General features: G+C 43.1%; 1 protein-coding gene across 4 annotated transcripts in view; it reads left to right on the top strand.

The window, feature by feature from the left end:
- Positions 1 to 22,675, top strand: part of NUP98 (nucleoporin 98 and 96 precursor) — a 92,798-nt gene that overhangs the window by 56,375 nt on the left and 13,748 nt on the right. For 3 of the 4 annotated variants that reach the window (XM_055141848.1, XM_055141847.1, XM_055141845.1), the window contains exons 19-25: positions 4,269 to 4,446; positions 6,339 to 6,503; positions 14,614 to 14,796; positions 15,960 to 16,116; positions 16,920 to 17,349; positions 19,089 to 19,318; positions 19,782 to 20,048. In XM_055141848.1, the coding sequence (XP_054997823.1) occupies positions 4,269 to 4,446; positions 6,339 to 6,503; positions 14,614 to 14,796; positions 15,960 to 16,116; positions 16,920 to 17,349; positions 19,089 to 19,318; positions 19,782 to 20,048 (1,610 nt within the window). Of the gene's footprint in view, positions 1 to 4,268; positions 4,447 to 6,338; positions 6,865 to 14,613; positions 14,797 to 15,959; positions 16,117 to 16,919; positions 17,350 to 19,088; positions 19,319 to 19,781; positions 20,049 to 22,675 lie in introns of those variants that run through there. The other variant, XM_055141849.1, reaches the window with a different exon arrangement.

The raw sequence follows: 22,675 nt of genomic DNA, 5'->3' as shown, positions 1-22,675 counted from the left end.
TTTATCTGGGCCGAGGGCGTGTGGACAGTAATTTTTATTATATTTAAATGTGTATTTTCATTTTTTTTGTCCTTGTATGTAATGTTAATCAGTTACATTGTTTCAGAATAACTTTTTAATAGTATTTTTTTCATTGACCATGTCTATTTCTTTGTATTTTATTTTGAGTTAACAGCTTTTTCTTTTTCTTTTTCTTTTCTTTTTTTTTTTTTGTGTCACACCTGGCAATGCACAGGGGTTACTCCTGGCTCTGCACTCAGGAATTACCCCTAGCTGTGCTCAGGGGACCATATGGGATGCTGGGATTTGAACCTGGCTAGGCCGCGTGCAAGGCAAACGCCCTACCCGCTGTGCTATCTCTCCAGCCCTTGAGTTAACAGCTTTGTCCACTGCTTTAGAAAGGCAAAAGGACAGTAGTTAAAAGCATTTGTTTACAACCCACAAGTTTGAATCATTAGGAAAAACAAAATATGAGCAGCCTCATGAGAAAAATTGATTCAGTATCCTCCTATACTCCTAAAGAACCCAAAACCAAACAGCTTAACTAATAAAGGGACTTTAGATATTTCACAGAATTATAGATACTTAAAAATACTTTACAGACTCTGACAAAGAATCAAGAAGGAACAATTCTTTGACTCATTCTGATTGGCCATCATTACCTTAATAATAAGGGAAGACAAAGATACTGCCAAAAGAATACAGACCAATATTCCTTCTGAGTATTGATTTTTAATATCCCCAACAAAATGCTAGCACACAATATAGTGGCATGATAAAATGATTAGGGGCCCAAGAATTAATCCAGAGAGTATGGTGCACATGGTTGACCTGTGATTAATCCCTGGCACCAACGTGACTCCCTGAACACCTCCAATAGTGATTCCTGAATGCACACCAGCGGTAAGTTCTGAATACCACTGGATGTGGCCCAAAAAAAACCCAATTTTTTTTGTTTGTTTTGTTTGTTTTTTTTTTGGGTCACATCCGGCGATGCTCAGGGGTTACTCCTGGCTCATGCACTCAGGAATTACTCCTGGCGGTGCTCCAGGGGACTATATGGGATGCTGGGATTTGAACCTGGGTTGGCCGTGTACAAGGCAAACACCCTACCCGCTGTGCTATTGCTCCAACTCTCCCCAAATTTTTTTTAATTGGGTAAACAGATACCATGACCAAATGGAATCCAATTCTGCAATACAAGAGTGGTTCAGGGGCTGGAGCGATAGCACAGCGGGTAGGGTGTTTGCCTTGCACGCGGCCGACCCGGGTTCGATCCCCAGCATCCCATATGGTCCCTTGAGCACCGCCAGGAATAATTCCTGAGTGCAAAGCCAGGAGTAACCGCTGTGCAGTGCCAGGTGAGACCCAAAAAGCAAAAAAAAAAAAAAGTGTTTCAACATAGTGGAAACTGACCAGTGTAAAATAGCATATTAGCAGTAAGGATAGAAAATAGCATATTAACAGTAGGGTGGAAAATGTCCACAAAGTATGAGATAAAATTCAACACTATTATAACATACGTTCACTCAGTAAATAAGGAATTAAAGAAACATACTTCAACATAATAAGAGCAGCACATCATGGGGTTGGAACCATAGTACAGCAGGGGTAGGTAGGCTGCTTGCCTTGCATAAGACAACCTGGGTTTGAATCCCAAGAATCTCATTGGTCCCCAGAGCACTGCCAGAACTAATTCCTAAGTGCAGAGCCAGGAGTAAACCCCATGCATATCTGGGTGTTGCCCAGATCGCCGCCCCCTTTCCCCCAAATGAGCAATACATGAAGAACTCAAGCAGTCATACACAGTAATGGAACAGTGAAAGCTTTCCCTTTAACCTCAAGAACAAGGCTACAGTGTGGGCTTCACATTCAAAAGGAAGTTTGTTCCTCTTTATTCAGCGTAGTACTAGAAGTTCTAGCCAGAGCAATTGGGCAACAAAGACAAAAGACATTTCGAACGAAGGGGAAAGGAAATAATTTGTTTGCAGATGATTGGATGTTATATATGTGATCATATATTACCTAAAGATTCCACCCAAAAAAAAAATACACAGTCTTGTAACTAATAGAGGAATCTTAAAAAGCAATAGGACAGGGGGCTGGATCGATAGCACAGCGGGTAGGGCTGACCCGGGTTCGATTCCCAGCATCCCATATGGTCCCCCGAACACCACCAGGAGTAATTCCTGAGTGCATGAGCCAGAAGCAACCCCTATGCATTGCCAGGTGTGACCCAAAAACCAAAAAAAAAATAGGACACATTAAAACAATGCAAAAATAACTAACATTTGATTTGGCCAGGATTATAGTATAGCAGTTGGGTACTTGCCTTGCTCATGGCTAACCTGGATTCAATTTCTGGACCATGTATGGTCCCCTGAGCACAGCTGGGTGCAGCTCATCAAGCTAAAAAAACAGCCAGAAATAATCTTTGAGTACTGCTCTGTGTGCCCCCAAACCAAATGAATTGTCCAACAAATATTAAAGAACACTAAACATCACTAACATCAGAGCTGTAATGAGCAGACATGTATTACTATCATTGAGGCGCTTGCCTTGTATGCGGCCAACCCAAGGTTTGGTCCCTGGCACCACATCTGGTTGTGAAGCATGGTGACAGACACTGGTGCAGATAAGGCCTGACCTTGCAAAGCAGCCCAGAAGCAAAGCCTTGCAAAGGGGAGTATCTGGGCAAAGTTGGCAAGAACAGGGTGTCAGCCAGCACCAGGTGTTTGGCCTTGAGCCTCACTCGACCTCCTACTCACATGAGCCTTAGACACAGAAACTGTCACATATGCTTAGCAAGTTACCTTAACGAACATGTAGACTTGATTGGGATTGGACCAGGGCAAAGCAGAGTTGGAGAGGTGATAGGCCAATACTGCTAAACTTTCTGTGGTTAGACCATCCTCTTAAGCTGAGACCCCCTATAAAATATGTGTGTATTGGCAATAAAGTGAACAGCCATCAGCTGCTCCCTGAGGGTGTTTCTCCATGAGCCCGTTAACCTTCACCTCGCGTCTGCCCGGACCCGGTGTGCAATGTGTCTGGGTACTGTTGGGGGGGGGAACTGTTCCCCAGCATACCATCCCCGGATCCTATCCTGCTGTCCTCCGAGGAGTAATATCTGAGCACAAAAGCTAGGAGTAAATCTTGAGCACTGGCAGGTGTGACCCAGAAACTAAGGGGAAAAAAATAAGGTTTGTGATTTCTTTTTTTTTAATTTTGGGTTAGACCTCTTTTTTTTTTTTTTTTTTAATTTAATGTATAATTTACAGTTGTGTTTTTATGTTTTGGTTTGGGGTTTGGGACATACCCACTGTGCTCAGGGCTTACTCCTGGCTTTCTGCTCAGGGATCACTCGAGGAACCTTATGCAGTGCTCTGGATTGAACCCAGGTCAGCTGTGTGTAAAGCAGAACTCTTACCCTCCACACTTTCTCTCCGTTTCTTGATTTACAGTACTGTGGATATTAATGTTTCATGCATACAGTGTTCCTGCAGTTTTTGTTAAAAAATTGTGAACTTGAATCCTAGGTGTGTTTTGTCGCATGTGAAATAGTGCTGCTGCTGTTGAAAATAGTAGATCCTCAAAAAATCTGAAATTGTTCTGTTATTCCATTTTTTGAATGTTCGGCCAAAAGAAAGCAGGTTCTGGGGGAAAAAAACTATTTACACACTCTTATTAATTGCTTCACTATTCACGAGAGCCAGGAAATAAAGCAACCCAAATGTCCATTTGCAAATGAAAAGATAAATTGTATCATGTGTATGTCAATGAAATATTCTTCAACTATACAAAGGGAGAAACTCTGACATGTTACAGAATGGAGGCACCTTGAGGGCGTTATGCTAAGTGAAATAAGGCTTTCACAAAATGGCAGACTGTATTGAAACATGTTGTCAAATTCATAGAAACAGGAAGTAGAATAGTGGTCACTATGGAATGCTTTTAGGTAGCAGGAAAATACAGAATTGTTTTCAAGTTTTGTAACATGAAAAAATTCACACACTGTGAATACATTTAATACTAGTGAATGACATAGAGATGGTTTAGATCATAAATTGGTAACTTTTCTGCCACAGTGAGTATTTTTTTAAATTTCATCTGCTGTTATGTGCCAGTCACTGTCCTAGGTGCAAGACTTACTAAATGAATTAGACAGCTTTCTACCCAGGTACTGCTACTAGGAGGAGTACATTACCTCTGTAAATTTGTAGTCTTAAATCTGAAGCATTTATACTTCACTTGGTTGAACATTACAGGAAGGCTGAAGTTACACTGGATGGAGTTTGGCCAACTGACAAAACATCACGTTGTTTAATAAAGAGCCCAGATCGACTTGCTGATATCAATTACGAAGGAAGGTTGGAAGCAGTTTCAAGGAAACAGGGAGCTCAATTCAAAGAGTACCGTCCTGAAACTGGTTCATGGGTGTTTAAGGTATTGTCCCTTAATTTAGTTCTCAAAAACTAGTTCATAGTCACACACAGTAAATGTTTGCTTGTTTGTAAAGATTTTTTAAAAATGTGTTTTTGTTAAGGAATTTTATCTATAAATTCTCTTTAGTTTTACAAATAAGAAACCAGGTATGAAGATAATGTTATTATTTATTCCCAATTATATCTCTAAATTATAAAAATTAGGAGTTATGCCCCAGAGCGGTAAGGAGCTAAAAGTTTTATGTACTCATGATTCAATTTTTATCAGGTATACTTATAGATATAGCAATAGATATACTTCTGAGCTATGCTTTTCTTCCTTTTTTGGGAGGTGGGCAGGTGACACACCCAGCGATGCTCAGGGGCTATTCCTGGAATTACCCCTGTTGTTGCTCAGGTGCTGCTCCTGGCTTGGTGCTCAGAGGTCTTTCCGGGTTTTTTGGGGGTTTTTTTGTTGTTGTTTTTTCTTTTTGGGTCACACCCGGCGATGCACAGGGGTTACTCCTGGCTTTGCACTCAGGAATCACCCCTGGCGGTGCTCAGGGGGCCATATAGGATGCTGGGAATCAACCTGGGTCAGTCGCGTGCAAGGGAAACACCCTACCCGCTGTGCTATTGCTCCAGCCCCTCAGAGGTCTTTCTGAGCACTGCTCAGGGGTTCATGCTGTGCTGGGTATGAAAGTGGAGTTGGCCATGTGCACAGCAAGTGCCTTAAGCTCTGTAGTTTCTCCACCCTCTTAGCATCATGAAGGATATTATATGTGTTTCCTTTTTCAGGTATCAGATTATGAGATAAATAGGTTTTCTCTCTCTTTTTTTTTTTCTTTTTGAGTCACCCAGCAATACTCAGGGATTACTGCTGCCTCTGCATTCAGGAATTACTCCTGGCAGTGCTCAGGGGACCGTATGGAATGCCAGGGGTAGGACCCAGGTTGGCCTCTGCAAGACAAACATCCTACCTGCTGTACTACAGCTCCAGCCCTCTTTAAAAAAATATGTTCATATAAATAAAGATTTTGGGAGTTACAGATATAACTCAATGGTAGAGTATTTGCCTTGCATTTTTGAGGCCTTATTTCTTCCTTATTTATTGTAGTAGTTTATTTTTACAGGCCATTTGAATCATTTAAGTTTTTAAATTTTGAAATAGGACCACATCTAGTGTAACAGTTTTTTTTTTTTTCTTTTTGGGTCACACCCAGCGATGCTCAGGGGTTACTCCTGGCTTTTGTACTCAGGAATTACTCCTGGCAGTGCTTGGGGGACCATATGGGATGCCGGGGATCGAACCCAGGTCGGCCGCATGCAAGGCAAACGCCCTACCCGCTGTGCTATCACTCCGGCCCAGTGTAACAGTGTTTTAAGGCCTCACATTTAGGCTCTTTGTCTTTTGTGGGGGGCCATACCTAGAGGTGCACAGAGCTTATTCATGACACTGTTCAGGGAACCATTTACGGGGCTGGGGGTAGGTAGGGTTGGTGGCCTACAAGGCCAGTGTCTTGCCTTGCCTCGCCTCACCCTCTCTTCTGTCTCTCCAGTCCCACCCTTAAACTCTTATCACTCAACTGTCTTCTCAGTTGATAGTTTATTTAATTTGTTAAAGGACCTAATATAACTAATATGTAGATTTGAAAAATACCAAAAATGCTTTGGGGTCAATTTCCAACTTAAATTAGCGTGTTAATTTGATAAATTTATGAACAATTTGGACATGCACCAGACATCATTTAAATCTTAGGGGGAAATGTGTATATTTTTATTGTACTGTAAAGATTTTGATCTTCTTTTAAATTTAATTTTATAAGATTGTTAAGGCTAGGGCAAATATTGTACAATCTTTTGTGAATATAAAATGTGTTGAGATTAATTTTGCCATATTCTTCTCTTTACTAGGTCTCCCATTTTTCTAAATATGGCCTTCAGGATTCTGATGAAGAGGAGGAGGAACGGCCTTCCAAAGCCTGTCCGAAGAAGCTGAAGACTGCCCCTTTGCCTCCCGCAGGCCAGACTGCCCCCTTCCAGATGTCTCTTAATGGCAAACCAGCACCACCACCCCAGGTAGAGAAAGGACAGTGAATGTGAATGGAATAATGATACAGAAGTTGAAAATAAGTCATTCAGCTGTTACAGAGCTGTTTTATGACCCCCCCTGGAATCTGAGAAGAGTACAAGTGTGTTGACAATCACGTTGAGACAACTACATGTGAGGGCATGAAGTGGTTGTAACATCTGTTTTTGAGAAATCTAAATAATTACCTTATGTTTGGATTATTCTTTCTACAGATTATCATTCTTAAACATCTCCCTCGCTTGCTTGGACTGGCTCGTTCTCTGCTCAATGATCAACTTAAAACAGCTTTATTTCTTTTTTCTTTTTTCCCCCCCTTTTTTTTTGGCCTGTGTTGGTTAATATAAAGTAAATCCTACCTTTGTTGACTATCTGATGTGCAGTTTATTTATTGTTATTATTGCTTTATTTTTATTCCTCCTCCCCTTCTCTTCATTGCTGTTACTGGTGGTGGTACGTGGTGGGGCTGGGGTGGAGGGTGCAGACACATCTGACTGGTGCTCACTGGTCCTCATTGCGGGTTGCTCATCAGGTTGTGAGGCTCACACTCGACCATGGGGCTTTCTGAGATTTGCACTCTTTGCAGGTGTGTTCGCCAGGTCAGGCATTCTGGCTGAAGTACACAGGCTCTGGTTTTGGCGCTCACCAGGGGTAGTGGTAGCAGTTGCATCTTTTTAGTTGTGGTGCTTGCCTTAGAGTGTCCTGCATTAGTGCTTACACATGTCTGACTGTAGTGCAGCCAGAAACGCCTTTGGGGCTAGGATCCCCAGCAGTGCACTTTCACTCAACAGCAGAGCAGCAAAGCCCAGGCTTGGCAGGTTGGAACTCGAGGGACCTGAACTCCTCCTGTTCTTTCAGGGCAAGGCAGGTGTTTCAAACCCTTTGCAATTCCTCTGGGTCCATGATGTGCAGTTTAATCTTGGTGGGTTTTTTGTTTGTTTGTTTGTTTGTTTGTTTTTTAAACTATGGCTTTTACTCCCCCACCCCCAAAGGGCTTTGGAAGATGTGCTCAAAAGCTATACCTGGCTCTTTGCTCAGGGGACTGTGAGGTGTCTGGGATAAAACTCTCTGGCCTCGGTGGGGGCTGGAGAGATAGCACAGTGGGTAGGGCGTTTGCCTTGCACGCGCCTACCCGGGTTCAAATCCCAGCATCCCATATGGTCCCCTGAGCACGGCCAGGGGTAATTCCTGAGTGCAGAGCCAGGAGTAACCCCTGTGCATCGCTAGGTGTGGCCCAAAAAGAAAAAAAAAACCTCTGGCCTCTTCACTGTAATCTTTTGAAAGTCCAGTTTGGGGGGCAGAGAGAGTATACCAGCAGGGAAGGACTTGCATGCTGCTGATTCTCTCGCACTGCATATGGTTCCCTGGGCACAGAAATAAGTAATTCCTGTGCCATGCAGGGTGTGACACAGAAACAAAGCCAAAATAAAAGTTCAGTTAGCTTTCTGCAAGGGTTTCAGTTCTTTATTTTCCAGAGTATTTACTTATATTTCATGTAACCTATTGGTAGGGTTTAGCGGTACAATCTTTTCTCTTTTTTTTTTTTTTTTTTGCAGAGGTGGGTAAAGGGTAGGGGCATAGCTTGGGGTTTACATCCATCCCTTCTGATAGTTCTTGTGGGAGTATGCATTACCAGGGATCAAACCTGGGCTCCCACAAGGAAAGCTCCAGCCATTTGAGCGCTCTGACCCCACAACAAAGCACTCTTTATAGAAGAAACAGTTTTAGAATACAAATTATTTAGAGTGGGTTTAGTAGAAGCCAGATTGTTCTTACAATTGCTAATATACTTTTTCAGTATTGTTAAGCAGACAGTTATGTTCATCTTGTAGGGTGGTTTCTTTGAATGCTAACTCTTATTTAACTTGGGTGCTAGTAATTTTTTTTCAGTCAATATTTTTTGTCTGCCATACATCCTTAGAGCATTATTTTTGGTTTGGGGGGGAGAAGGGACCTCCCTGCCGTGCTTGGGATCAAAGTTGGGCCCTGTGTATGAAGACATGACAAGCTCTAGTACTTTGAGCCATCCTCCCAGCCCCAAAGAAGCAATCATTCCTTAGGAAGCATTTTCTGGAAATGATTTTCATGTGTGCCATGTTTGTATCTGCAAGACGAGAATATGATAAAATAGTAGCTAGAAAATATATTGAATTTTGTGTTGTTTATTGGTTTGCCAGTTATCCAGGTTCATTCATCAGAATAGTTTAATTTTACTTAACTTTAATCTACTTAGTAATTTTACTCCTTTCCAAAGCAGGTTTTTGTTTTCTTTGGGGCAGGGAGGGGAGGGCCCACACCTGACTGGGCTGAGGGACTCTGTGTTTCGTGGGATTGAACTCCGATTGGCCATGTGCAGGGTAGGTCCTACCCACTGTACTACCAGTTTGACCCCCTTAGTATTTTTTGCTCTTTGTGTTTGATTTTTGAGCCATGCCCATGGTGCCCAAGGCTTCCTCTTGTGCCCAGGAGTCACTCCTGGAGGGCTCTGGGGACCATATGGGGTTTGTGGATTGAATTCAGGTTCACTGTGTGCACGGCAAGCACTCTACCAATTTTTTTGTTCTTAGATGTGTGTATCTTTATAGGAGTCAGCCCTATTTTCTGCCAGTAATTTGTGAGATCCTAGAGCGTAAAAGAAAATGCTTCATCTATGGAAAGATGAATAAATCTATGTAATGTTCACATTCAGTAGTTTTTCAAGCTCTTTAGAGTTTCCAGAATACAAATAGTAAAGAGATACTATAAGTTCTATGATGACATAATATGCAAGAGCTGTTTGGTGAACTGAGCAGAATTTTTCAAAAAAAAAAAAGATTCTAGGAGAAAAGAATTTGGCCTGGATTAAAATGGAGATATTTTCAGATATATTTGATTGAGTTGGATTTTGACCTTTTGGATGTAAAATCAGAAATGGTAAAAATGAGTATTCAGATATTAAGCTAACGTATTAGACTAGTATTTGGAATTCTGGAAAACTTAGATATTGTCCTGTCCATTATCCTAGATCAGGTGGGTTAGAAATGCCAGTGATTACACAGTTTTTGTTTTTCTTGTTTTTGTTTTCAACTTGGGGGGCCACACCCAGTGATGCTCAGGGCTCCTGACTCGACACTCAGGAATCACTCCTTACGTGCTCAGGGATTTGGAGTGCCAGGGATTGAACTCAGATCTGCTCATTCAAGGCAGGCACCCTACCTACTACACTATCTCACAACCCCTTTACTAATTGCCATGAGGAAAATTCTTGAGCCGTCTGGATGAACTGGGGACAGATAAGCATGGGCTTCTCATCCCAGCATCAGGACATGGCAGGTGTCAGAGCAAAGTGGAAAGAGCTGAAGATTTTATATAACAGGCAGTGGAACTAGATGTGACCATACAACAAAAATGTAAAATCTTCCTAAAATTGAAAGAATCACCTCCAGAACAGGAAAATCAATATCCCACAGTAGATTACATCATGGGAATCAGCCTCTTAAGGAGTCAAGTGGCTCCTTAAAAATATGTGTAAAAATACGTATCTATCTTTTTACTTTTTTGGGTCACACCCAGCAATGCACAGGGGTTACTCCTGGCTCACGCACCTCAGGAATTATTCCTTGCGGTGCTTGGGGGGCCATATGGGATTCTGGGAATAAAACCTGGGTTGGCCATGTGCAAGACAAACGCCCTACCCACTGTGCTATCTCTCCAGCCCCTTTTTTGTTCATTTTTTGACTCATAACAAGCCATGCTCAAAGCTTACTCCTGGCTGTGCTCGGAGCCATATAGGATACCAGAGATCAAACCCAAGTTAGCGAAGTGTGAGGCAAGTGCCTCGTCTGCTGTACTCTCCAGCCCCACTGCATGTACTTTTGAAGGACAGCTTTATTGTGTCAGAAGGATCCTCATAATTTCATACTAATTTAATTCCCGTGGGGGGTGTCAAGGCAGGCACCCTACCTCCTGTACTATCCAGCCCCCCGCACACAATTTTTTTTTTTCATTTTTTTCCTTTTGTTTTTAAACCACACCTGGCAGTCTTCAAGGACTACTCTTGACTCAGTGCTCTGGGGTCATGCTGGCAGTGCTGGGGGGTGAGTAGGTGGTACTGCAGATCACTGTATCACTGTTATCACTGTCATCCCGTTGTTTATCAGTTTGCTCAAGTGGGCGCCAGAAACATCTCCATTTGTCCCTGTCGAGTGCTGCTGTAGCCTGATGGCGTATTGGGGGCTCTTTAAAGATCAGGGGAATGAGACCGTCATTGTTACTGTTTTTGGCATATTGAGTACGCCACAGATAGCTGGCCAGGCTCTGCCATGCAGGCAGGATAGTTTCGGTAGCTTGCCAGGCTCTCTGGGAGGGACCAAGGCTTTGGGGGCAGCCTCTAATCACCTTTACAGGTGTTCCCAGTCTATTGAATGTAAGCTTTTGGTCGACTGGCATGTTGTAATGATCTACACACTGACAAGCACGAACCTGCCTGCATCTCTGGGCAGCATCTGTGACATCTGCGGCCTCAGGTTGATCTCCTTGAGGTAGATGGAGTGCGCCTGGAGGTTGTTGAGCAGCTGGCAGAGGAGGACCCTATCACAGAGGGTCTGTACCAGGTCAAACACCTGCGCTGAGTCCCAGGTCAACGGGTGGTTGGCTGACAGCACCCCACAATGGATGAGTTACTGCGTGCACTTCCACCATGGCTCTATGTCCTATGGTGCTGTGACTCCGCCCAGCCAGGGCAGGCAATGACGCTGTGGCTGCCACAGCAGTTTCTCCATGCCCTGCCAACGCCATTCTGTCCAAACCTTGCAAAACAGCTGGCAGTGTGCATCAGGAATCACGCATAGAGTTCCAGCAGGGATCATGCGTAGAGTTCCATGCCTGGTGTGCTGAGCCGCGTGTTGTCTAAGGCGAGATGGTGAGCCGGGTTTGGAAGAGTGGGAGGGGGTTGGGCGGTGTCGGCGCCATCTTATCTCTAATCAAATATGGTATGGTAATTATGAAAATGAGTAGGGAGTGTCTTATGATGTGTCACGTGGCAGTTTTTGCGGCCGCGCATTTTAGGAATATGTTCGGTCATGTGTGAGGCTTGGCCCGAGCATGTGGGAAGCAGCCTGGAGCTTGGCAGCAGTTGGATTGTGGAGGTCAGCTGCCGGGGCTGGGTCCTTTGGGGCAGGGAGGGCTCTCACCTGCCCCCCCCCCCACTTTGGGGTGCCCTGAGTGCAAGCAGCCTGGTGCAGAGTTCGGTGGCATGGTTATGGGGGCCTCATTTTATGCTCCCTTCCAGGAGAAGCAGCCTTGAGTTCTGAAGGGTGGCTGATGAGATTATCTGGTGCCTGCAGGAGGTGTCTTATGGGCATGACCCCTGGGCCGCAGGAGACTGGGGAGAGCAGTCAGAGGATCTCTGCTCCCAAGGTCCCATTGAGCCCAGGGTTCAAGGTCACAAAGTTCCTCATCACCTAGGTTCTGTGGGACTTCACTCATGTGTAAGGCTTGACCCAAGTGTGTGGAAAGCGGCCTGGAGCGTGTTACTGCAGATAGAACCTGGAATCTCCTGTATTCGAAACATGCACTCTAGCTCTGGACCATCTCTAGGATCTCTTGCCTTTGAAGTCTGTGCTTCATGTCAAAGTGAATAGAACCTTTGTCTTTAATATTCTTAAGGGTATGCACAGTCTAGTCGGTCTCTTACATAGATACTTGATAAACTTTACCTCATTTTATAAAATCCTTTACCTAAAAGTGTACTCGGTGAGTTTGTCTTGCAGTTAGTATAATTATGTTTTTGTTTTTGTTTTGTTTTTTTGTTTTCCTTTGTCTTTTTGGGTCACCCTGGCGGTGCTCAGGGGTTACTCCTGGCTCTGTACTCAGGAATCACTCCTATTGGTGCTCAGGGGACCATATGGGATACTGGGGATCAAACCCAGGTTGGCCGTGTGCAAGGCAAATGCCCTGCCCACTGTACTGTAGCTCCAGCCGCAGTATCATTCTTTTGTTGAATAATAAGGTGGAACCATCTGCTTGCCACTTCCTTGCTGCTTTTCAAGGCCCCTTCTGGAACTTCCATAGATAGGAATTACTTTCTCTTCATGTGCCCAGCACTGCTGGATCCAGTGGAAAGATAAAAAAAAAAGTATTCAGTGAATGCTTGATAGGTCATGAGGCTGGAGATTAAAATCACCACATATCCAACACCTCAACTTTTTTACAGTTGAAAATGGGAGGGCAAAAGAGAGATAATCCGAGGGTCAAGGCACTTGCATACAGCTGACCGCAGTTCAATCCCTAGTGTCACATGGTCTTCTGAATTCTATTGGATATGCCCCTAACACCTACTCACCCACCAAAAAGGGGGCGGGGGACAAAAAAAGAAACTCTCTTTTAGTAAGCATAATTACAAATGAATGCAAGAAATTAGCAGAGGTATGCCATTTAAAATATCTAATTTTTTAACACCACTTGTAGTGTAATCTCCATTTAAGATTTAACATAAGGGCCCGAGCAATCGGACAGCAGTTAGGGCATTTGCCTTGCATGGGGATGGGGCTGACCCAGGTTTGGTCCTCAGAACCACATATGGGGTCTCTCTCTGTCTCTCTCTCCCTCCCTCCCTCCCTCTCTCTCTCTCTCTCTCTCCCTCCCTCTCTCTCTCTCTCTCTCTCTCTCTCCCTCCCTCCCTCTCTCTCTCTCCCTCCCTCCATCCCTCTCTCTTCCCTCTCTCTTGTCACACACAGAGACACACACAGCATAAAACCAGTTATTTGTAAACAATAAGCAAAATGTGGACTACAATAAATAATTATGGGCTGAGCATATGTTTTGTATGCAAGATGCTCAGGTTTAATCCCTATCACTGCATGGCCCTCAAGTACCACTGGGTGTGACCTACCTTAAAACAAAAAAATTGTGGAAGGTTAATAGTCTGCAGATTATATAAAACTACATACATATAAATAAATCGTGGAGCTTTTTTGAGAGTGTTACATAAATTGCCTTTGCTGCATAACAGTTTGACCAACAGTTACAGGTCATATTGGAGTTTATGACATTTTTATTTTGTATTGGATCATTTATTTTACAGTGAGTTTCAGCTTTGTGAATCTCTGCTGTTCAAGAAATAAACTGTGTTCTTTAACCAGCTTAATCAAACTTGATATTAAAAAACAAAAATCAAAGTTGCCCCTAATCTGACTTGTCCTTTTCTGGAATATTAGACATTTAGTTTTGGGGTTTATTTTTGGGGGGGAGGCATGTGGCAGCCTACCTGATGGTGCTCAGGGCTTCCTCCTGGTTGTGCATTCGGGGTTCACCTGGCAGGGCTCAGGAGACCAGATGTGGTCCAGGGATTAAAACTGGGTTGGCCGTGTGAAAGGCAAATGTCTTACCCAGTGTACTATTTCGAACCCCAACATTCTTTATACCTAACATTATATATAGATATATATATAGGTATATATATATGTGTATATATATACACACACACACACACACACACACACACACACCTTTGGGTTCAGTCACCCCCCAAAATTAGTTCCAGCCTGAAATACAGGTATCGTTTATATTCCCTTGGCTTCATCAAGCAGGGCTTTTTTTTTTTTTTTTTTTGGTTTTTGGGTCACACCCGGCGATGCACAGGGGTTACTCCTGGCTCATGCACTCAGGAATTACTCCTGGCAGGGCTCAGGGGACCATATGGGATGCTGGGAATCAAACCCGGGTCGGCCGCGTGCAAGGCAAACGCCCTACTCGCTGTGCTATTGCTCCAGCCCCAAGCAGGACTTCTCTGTAAATAAAAAATATATAGTTGATAGGTCAATCAGGTCAGACCTAGTCTTTGTCTGTCTGAAGATGGCTGTTTGTTGAGGATGGTGCCGCTTAGGATTCAGTCCCCAAGCCAGGATAATAGAAAAGAGTGATGCTCTTATTTGAGTAGTAGGTGCTTTTAGGGACTTGGGAACAATTGTTAAATCTTGTCTTAAGGCAAATATACTGCCTTATGGTAGAATTGGCAGAGTCTAATATTGCTGTATTGTATCTCAAATAATCTAAATTCATATAGAAGCTCTGTGTCCCTTTGGTATAATAATGTTCTCCTGACCTTTCTTCTCTCCACAGAGCCAGAGTCCAGAGGTGGAACAGTTAGGGAGAGTCGTAGAACTGGACAGTGACATGGTGGATATCACGCAGGAGCCAGTTCTGGATTCCATGTTAGAAGAGAACATACCTGAGGATCAGGAACCTGTGTCTGCCTCAACACACATTGCATCTTCACTGGGAATTAATCCACACGTCTTACAGGTGAAATAACTCCCTTTCTACCATAGTGCGTCAAACTTATGTTTCTCTCCCTTTTATAAATCGGCTTGTCAAGGGTTCACTTCTGAATTTTAATTGCTCCCTGGAGTGAGAAAAAAGGAATATTACCAATGTTTGGTTCTCATTTTCCCATTCGGGGAGGAAGGACTATATTGAGAATCAAAAAAAAAATCTTGACTCTAGTCTCAGTTTGCAACTATTTCTGTATGACTTTGGGAGAGGTTGTTTAGCTCTGTGATCACTGGTTTTTCTCTATAAAATATGTTGCATTTTTGTTTTTTAGTTTTGGGGCACACCCAGTGATACTTAGGGGTTACTCCTGGCTCTGTACTCAGGAATCATTCCTGGCCGTGCTCAAGGGACCATATGAGATGCCAGAGTTTGAACCCAAGTGACTATTCACAAGGCAACGCCATACCTGCTGTGCTATCGCTCTTGCCCCTATATTGCCTTTTTATTTGTTGGGAATGGGGTGGCAGTTGAGCTGCACCGGACAGCGCTCAGTCAACTCCTGGTTGCTGAGAAGTAATCCCTGATTGTACTCAGGGAATAGTATGTGGTGCTGGGGGTTGAACCAGCATCAGAGGCATTGCTAGGCAGGTTCCTTAACCCGTGTACAAGCTCTGTTGTTATTTTATAGGCTGGTTTTTGGAAAATTTTTTTGTTTGCTTGTTTGTTTTGCTTTTTGGGTCACACACACCCGGCAATGCATAGGGGTTACTCCTGGCTCTGCACTCAGGAATTACTCCTAGCGATGCTCAGGGGACCATATGGGATGCTGGGAATTGAACCCGGGTTGGCCGTGTGCAAGGCAAACGCCCTACCTACTGTGCTATCACTCCAGCCCTGGTTTTTGGTTTTGAAAGTCTGTAAAGTTTTCTAAAAAGTTAAAATGTTAAAGAACAAAAATTTTCCAGAGATTTAAATTTTCTACTTTGCTCTCTAAGCCTTTTGGCATGTTTGAGTTAAGCTTTTGGATTATGCTAAGGGTGTAATAGTTTCTGTTCTTCAGACACACTCGGTCCGTTGCTCAGATGGTGTGTCCATTATAAACACAGCCTGAGACAAAGCAACTGGAATTGTATCTTTCTTTGTGGCCATCGTGATTGGGGCAGATATTTATTCTATTGGTTCTGCTGTTTCAGATCATGAAAGCATCGTTGCTTGCTGATGAAGAAGATGTAGACATGGCTCTGGATCACCGCTTTAGTCGCCTTCCCTCTAAAGCAGATACTTCTCAAGAAATCTGCTCTCCCAGACTTCCCATTTCAGCATCTCACTCATCAAAATCCCGTTCATTAGGTAGAGTAAAAGATGCTATTTTACATGAAAGTTGTAAAGTCCTCCTTTGTGCAAATTGTCTTCTAAACTGAGTCAACTTCTCTAGCAAAGAAAACTCTTAAAAACATGGTTTGGGGTGCTGAGGAATTTTGCTTGTAAGTAACTGGTGGCATCAGTTTTCAAAAACCATGATTTACCAAGTTATATGAGAAAAACAGTATGTTTGTGTCAGGTATAGGGTCATGTTTTTGTTTGCTTAAGAATACAGATTCTATTCTGAATTCAGATTTCCTGCATTTTATCATTTAGTGTAAAGCCACGAGTCGTCCTGCACACTGCTGTCACTGCTGGTGTTTGTTAATGCCGTGGTTGTGCTGACATCAGGAGTAAAATCCCCACTCTGATTTACTTGACTCAAAGAGCAATTTCTTTAGAATCTGATTTCATCTTTCTTATGTTTGTCTATGCTTAATCTAATTAGTTTGGTGAAATAATCATTTCAAAATATGATTATTATTTTGGGGCTGGAGCGATAGCATAGCGGGTAGGGCGTTTGCCTTGCATGCGGCCGACCCGGATTCAATCCCTGGCATCCCATATGGTCCCCCAAGCACCGCCAGGAGTAATTCCTGAGTGCAAAGCCAGGAATAACCCCTGAGCATCGTTGGGTGTGACCCAAAAAGCAAAAAAAAAAAAAAAAGTGATTATGATTTCAAAATTATGATTCAAGAAGCAGTTAGCAGTTAATCATTTCATCCTCACTTACATTATTATTCAAGAAGCAGTAAGACTATTTGTTTAACAGTGTTTTCCTCTTATTTTAGGTGGTGGATTACTGCAATCAAAATTTACAAGTAGAGCTTTTCTTTCACCAAGTGCCTCTGTGCAAGAAATTCGTACACCTCGAGCATCATCTTTGAAGAATGCCCCATCCTCATCCCCGTGGTCCGTCCCGCCACCTCTGACCTCTGTGTTTACTGTGCCCAGCCCAGCCCCTGAGGCTCAGTTGAAAACAGTGGGTACACGCAGACAACCAGGCCTTGTTCCTCTCGAAAAGTCTGTCACCTATGGCAAGGGAAAATTACTAATGGACATGGCTCTGTTTATGGGACGCTCGTTTCGGGTTGGTTGGGGCCCCAACTGGACTCTCGCCAACAGTGGCGAACATCTGAGTGACTCTCCTGATCTGGAAAATCAACAGATTACTGACTCTATGGAATATGGATTTCTGCCCAATCCAGTAGCTGTTAAATCGTGAGTCATTTCCTTAACATTTTTTTTTTAATAAGGCAAAGTGTATGAGAAAAATTTCATCATGAGGAATCATATGGTTAAGGCCCTGCTTTGTGAAATTGTATATCTGTACCATGGTTCCAGGGAGCAGAGATATACTTATATCATTAAAACCTAAAATAATTAATAAGATGATTCTACCTACACTGTCAAGGTATAAAGAGTTGATAGTTGATCCTCTGTGTGGTGTCAGCTCTAGCTGGAGAAGTCGCAAGCCCAGAGTCAGTGCTGCAGCATGCCTTTCATTTTCAGCCGCTTTGTACTTCAGTCAATTCTTTCAACTAGAAATTTGCGATTTCTTCATATGTGTACATCTAAAAGAAGCACATTATCTATGTATGAACTGTAGATGATCCATGCAGAAATGCTTGGTCATATGGTGACTTCTGGACACTGTGTGTTGCATGTTTCTGTGTAATTTCATCATTAGCATTTATGTTTATAATTGAATATATACTTTGTATAGTTGAGTATACATATACTTTATGTCTCTCTGTGTCATACGGATTATAGTTTTCTGGTAGACAGTATGCATGCAGTTGTTTTGTTTTGTTTTGTTTTTTGTGACGCCAGGGATCAAGCCCAGGGCCTCATGTAAGCAAGGTAAGTGCTCCGCTACAGAACTACATCCCTGGCCTCTACTTTTTAAAATTATGTTTGAAAAATGTGTTGTTGGGAGGGAAGATAGTTCACAGGACTAGAGCACACCCTGACACAATATAGCCAAGTATGGCACCACAAACAAGCTGCTTGTTATTTACTACATGTTTAAGTGAATGATCATGGTTTTTAGGGGCGACTCCAAACACCAAGGTTGTATTTTAGTCAGCACTCCTTCAAACAAAGTATGTACTCCAGCCCTTTGAGCTGATTTCCCTGATCATAATATTTTTATCTGGTTTGGTTCTGTTTGTTTTGAGTCTTGTTATTGGGCCACACTTGGTGTTATTAAGGGACTACTCAGTGTTTGCTTCCAGTAGTGCTCAGACCACCATCTGGGTGCCAAGGATTAACTATTGATCTCCTCTATGCAAAGTATGTGCTCCAGCCCTTCGAGCTATTTCCCCAACCTGGTTATAATTGTTCAAATAGACTTTGACTTCAAAGCGTCATCACTGTCCCTCCCTCAGCCCCTCATGCTGGGACCAAAGCATGCACTCGACCACTGAAGTTCTCCCCAGTCCCCAGGATGTTGATCTTAAACCTCGTTATGCATGATGTCATAATCTTTTAAGGTTGATAGTCTCAAGTGTTGAATCAATGCCAGATTGATTATATATTTATTTTAATTTTGATTTGCCTATTAAGGTTAGCTTTGTGGCATCTTTTGGTTTTGGGGGGAACCATGTGATACCAGGGATAGAATCAGGGCTGGCTGCATGCACAGCAGGTAGCTTAGGTACCTTAGCCTCTCTCTGGCCCTCGCTTTGTGACTCATGATACTGGATACTGTGTTAAGTATAATTTGAGAAACGGGTATCCCACAATAGCCCATGAATTTCATTGTATCTTGATATATATGCTGAAGCCATTTCTAAGCTTAATGGTACCGTTTCCCTTGCTGAACATAACCTGGCCTAAGAAATCCTTGGGTTTTTAATGCATGGGTCAGATAATTTGTTTACTCAGTAAGTAAAAAAAGTACATTAAAGTTTGACAATTGACATGTTTCTTTTCTGTCTTGTTCATTTGCCCTGTAGCCTGACTGAGTCCCCATTCAAGGTTCATTTGGAGAAGCTCAGTCTGCGACAAAGGAACCTGGAGGAAGACCTGCAGTTATACCAGACACCGCTGGAGCTCAAACTCAAGCATAGTACAGTCCATGTGGATGAGCTGTGTCCCCTTATTGCCCCCAACCCAGGAGTCGCTGTCATTCATGACTATGCAGATTGGGTGAAGGAAGCATCAGCAGGCGCGCCAGAAGCACAAAGTGAGCATTCCTGTTTTTAATCTTGGCTGTCCCAGAAAGAGGGTAGGAGAATCTGCCAGAGTACTGAGTTTGTCTTAAGCTGGAGGAAACTTTATAGGAGCATAGGGATTACGTTTGTTGTCTAAGTACTGCAGGAACATGGTTTAAGCCTTCAGTTATACCACATGTTTCTGCATCTAGCTGTTTGGTGTTCATTAATTTGTTTTTCGGTGATGAGGAGGGCCTACCAGGGGCAGTTTTCAGCCAGCCTCAGGCTGGATGTTGAGTGTAACGGTTCGCTGTGAAAGCCCCAAGATGCAGTAATGTTCAGGAGCCCACGTGCCACGGAGAGGACCCGGGTCAGCTGCGTGCAAGGCAAGCACCTGAACCCTTGTATATGTCTCCAGCCTCTGTCTTGCAATTATACTGATATCCTCTGTGATTCTTTTGTGTCACAACTTTTATTTTCTGTTCCCTTCCTTAGTTGTGAAGCACTGGAGCCTAACATGGACATTATGTGAAGCTCTGTGGGGCCACCTGAAAGAGCTTGACGGTCAGCTGGATGAGCCCAGTGACTACATTCAGATTCTTGAACGAAGAAGAGCTTTCTCTCGCTGGCTTTCCCAGACATCTGCACCTCAAATTGAGCAGGAAGTCTCCTTAACTAGAAAAGATAACCCTATAGAGGCTGTCTTCAGCTACCTCACAGGCAAGAGGATCAGTGAGGCCTGTTCCCTGGCCCAGCAATCAGGTAGCACATATGCACATATGGTCTCTCGGCATCACTTAATTGTACTTTTGCCTTTGTTTTCTAACCTGAGAGTTACAGTCTGCTGAGGAAGATATCCTGATAATTCTGTTTAAAAAAAATTTTTTTTTCATTTTCACTTTTTGGGTCACATCCAGGGATGCTCTGGGGTTACTCAGGGCTCTGCACTCAGGAATTACTCTTGGTGGTGCCTGGGGGACCATATGGGATGCCGGGGATTGAACCCAGGTTGGCCATGTGCAAGGCCAATGCCCAACCCGCTGCATTACCACTCCGGCCCCTTTGTTTAAAATTTTATATCATCATCATCATTATCATCATCCCCTTGATTGTAAAATTTTTTGAGCGGTCTCAGTAACCTCTCCATTCGTCCTGTTGCTGAGATTTTAGAAGCCTATCTACTCGACCTTCCCAACGATGTCACATTGGAGTCTCTTTCAGGGTCAGGGGAATGAGACCCAGCTTGTTATTGGCTTTGGCATATGAATACACTATGGGAAACTTTCGAGGCTCTCCCATGTGGGCAGGAGACTCTCAGTAGCTTGCCAGTTTCTCCCAAAGAAAGAAGTAGGTTATAAGATAATGCATGGCCGCTTTGCAGCTGCGTGCTTCTGGGAGCTTGCTTTAAGTCTCAGGATGTTGGCCGTTGATGGGATTACACACACCTGGGTTCCTCTGCCGGTACCTTCATGCATGAGGCTTGTCTGAACGTGTGGAGAGTGGCCTTTATATATGTATAAAATATATTTAAAATTTTATGTATTTTATATTATATATTAAAATATATATTTATATATTTTATATATTATACATTTTATGTACATTATATATTAAACTATACATTAAGGGGCCTGGAGATACAGCTCAGTAGAGAGTTCATGTGATGCATGTTTTACACCCTGGCTTTGATCTTCAGCACTAAAAATAACATTTTAATGAATGAATGAATGACACCTTAAATCTTATGTGTTCAAGTTAGTTTTATATGCTGTGTATGTATTTGTAGGAAAAGTGGAAAATACAGAAGAGCCAAAAGACAGTAAATGGATGTGGGACCCTAGTTGGGTCCCCAGACCCTGGCACTACATGCCCCTGCCCCCTGTACGATGGTCCCAGCAGCACCACACCTCCAGGCCCTGGAGGTGGAGTTCCCTTGTTGCCTAGAGTTTGCCCCCGGCCCCCCTCGTTCTGCTTAGTAGCACCTTAACCACCAACAAAGAAGCAACAAATAAGAATCACCTAAATTCTTTACTGTACTACTTGCTGTACACATTTCAGTGTACAATTTGAATTATTTATTTTCTAATATGTAGTGTGTACATAAATGTGTGCACACAAACTTAATATATGCACATAAAGTTTTCAAAGATGGTATCCTAATAGTAATCCTATTAGTAATAACATCCTAGTAGTAATTCATACTATTTTTTATGTAATATACCACAAACATGGGGGCCGGAGCGATAGCACAGCGGGTAGGGCGTTTGCCTTGCACTCGGCCGACCCGGGTTCGATCCCCGGCATCCCATATGGTCCGCCAAGCACCGCCAGGAGTAATTTCTGAGTGCAAAGCCAGGAGTAACCCCTGAACATCGCTGGGTGTGACCAAAAAAAAAAAAGCAAAAAAAAATATATACCACAAACATTTTATGTTCCAAATATAATAGTCCAGTGGTTGTGTTTTTTGACTGGTGCTGGGAATTAAATTTCTGTCTTTTTTATGCACGGTATGCACTGTTCCACTGAGCCACGTCCCTGCCCTTTAAATATAAATGTGCCCTATTAGTTTATGATATTTAGGTTTCTTTTTGTGTGTGGATATTTATTTGTGTTTACCATAGCACTCTGAATCTCTTAAACTTGTGGGGAGGGGTCACCCAGGGAATGCTCAAGTGTTACTCCTGGCTCTACGCTCAGGGATCACTCCTAATGTTCGCTCAGGGGTCCATAATTTGGGATGCGGGATTGAACCTGCATTCACCAAATATAAAGCAAGCACCTTACTGACTATGCTATCTCTCTGGTCCTTAAGCTTGTGTTTTACACTGACTTACTTACTTTATTCAGAATTGTAGATTAATCTCCATTGATATCATTTTCCTGGCTTTACCACTAAGCTGTATGTATCCCCACTCTTAAGAATGAAATTCTTAAAAAAAAAAAAAAAAAGATAGTAAAGGGGCTGGAGCGATAGCACAGTAGGTAGGGCGTTTGCCTTGCACTCGGCCAACCCGGGTTTGATTCCCAGCATCCCATATGGTCCCCCGAGCACTGCCAGGAGTAATTCCCGAGTGCATGAGCCAGGAGTAACCTCTGTGCATTGCTGGGTGTGACCCCAAAAAAAAAAAAAAAAAGCAAAAATAAATAAATAAATAAAAGTGAAGTTCTTAAGCACTAAATGTCAGGAATGATCAAAGAGACATTTTGTGTTCATCAATGACATTTCAAAAAGCAGCACTACTGTGATTCGTTTGGTTTTGGGCTCACACTCAATGGTGCTCAGGGAATCACTCCTGGCAGAGTTTCAGGGACCATATGGAGTGCCAGGAATCAAACCATCAACTGCCTGCAAGGCAGGCTCCTTACCCATTGTATTATGGCTTCAGCCC

Source organism: Sorex araneus, chromosome 6 (assembly GCF_027595985.1).
Source record: "Sorex araneus isolate mSorAra2 chromosome 6, mSorAra2.pri, whole genome shotgun sequence".
Taxonomy (NCBI): domain Eukaryota; kingdom Metazoa; phylum Chordata; class Mammalia; order Eulipotyphla; family Soricidae; genus Sorex; species Sorex araneus.
The sequence above is the reverse complement of the archived record's forward strand: the minus strand, read 5'-3'. Positions and strand labels throughout refer to the sequence as shown.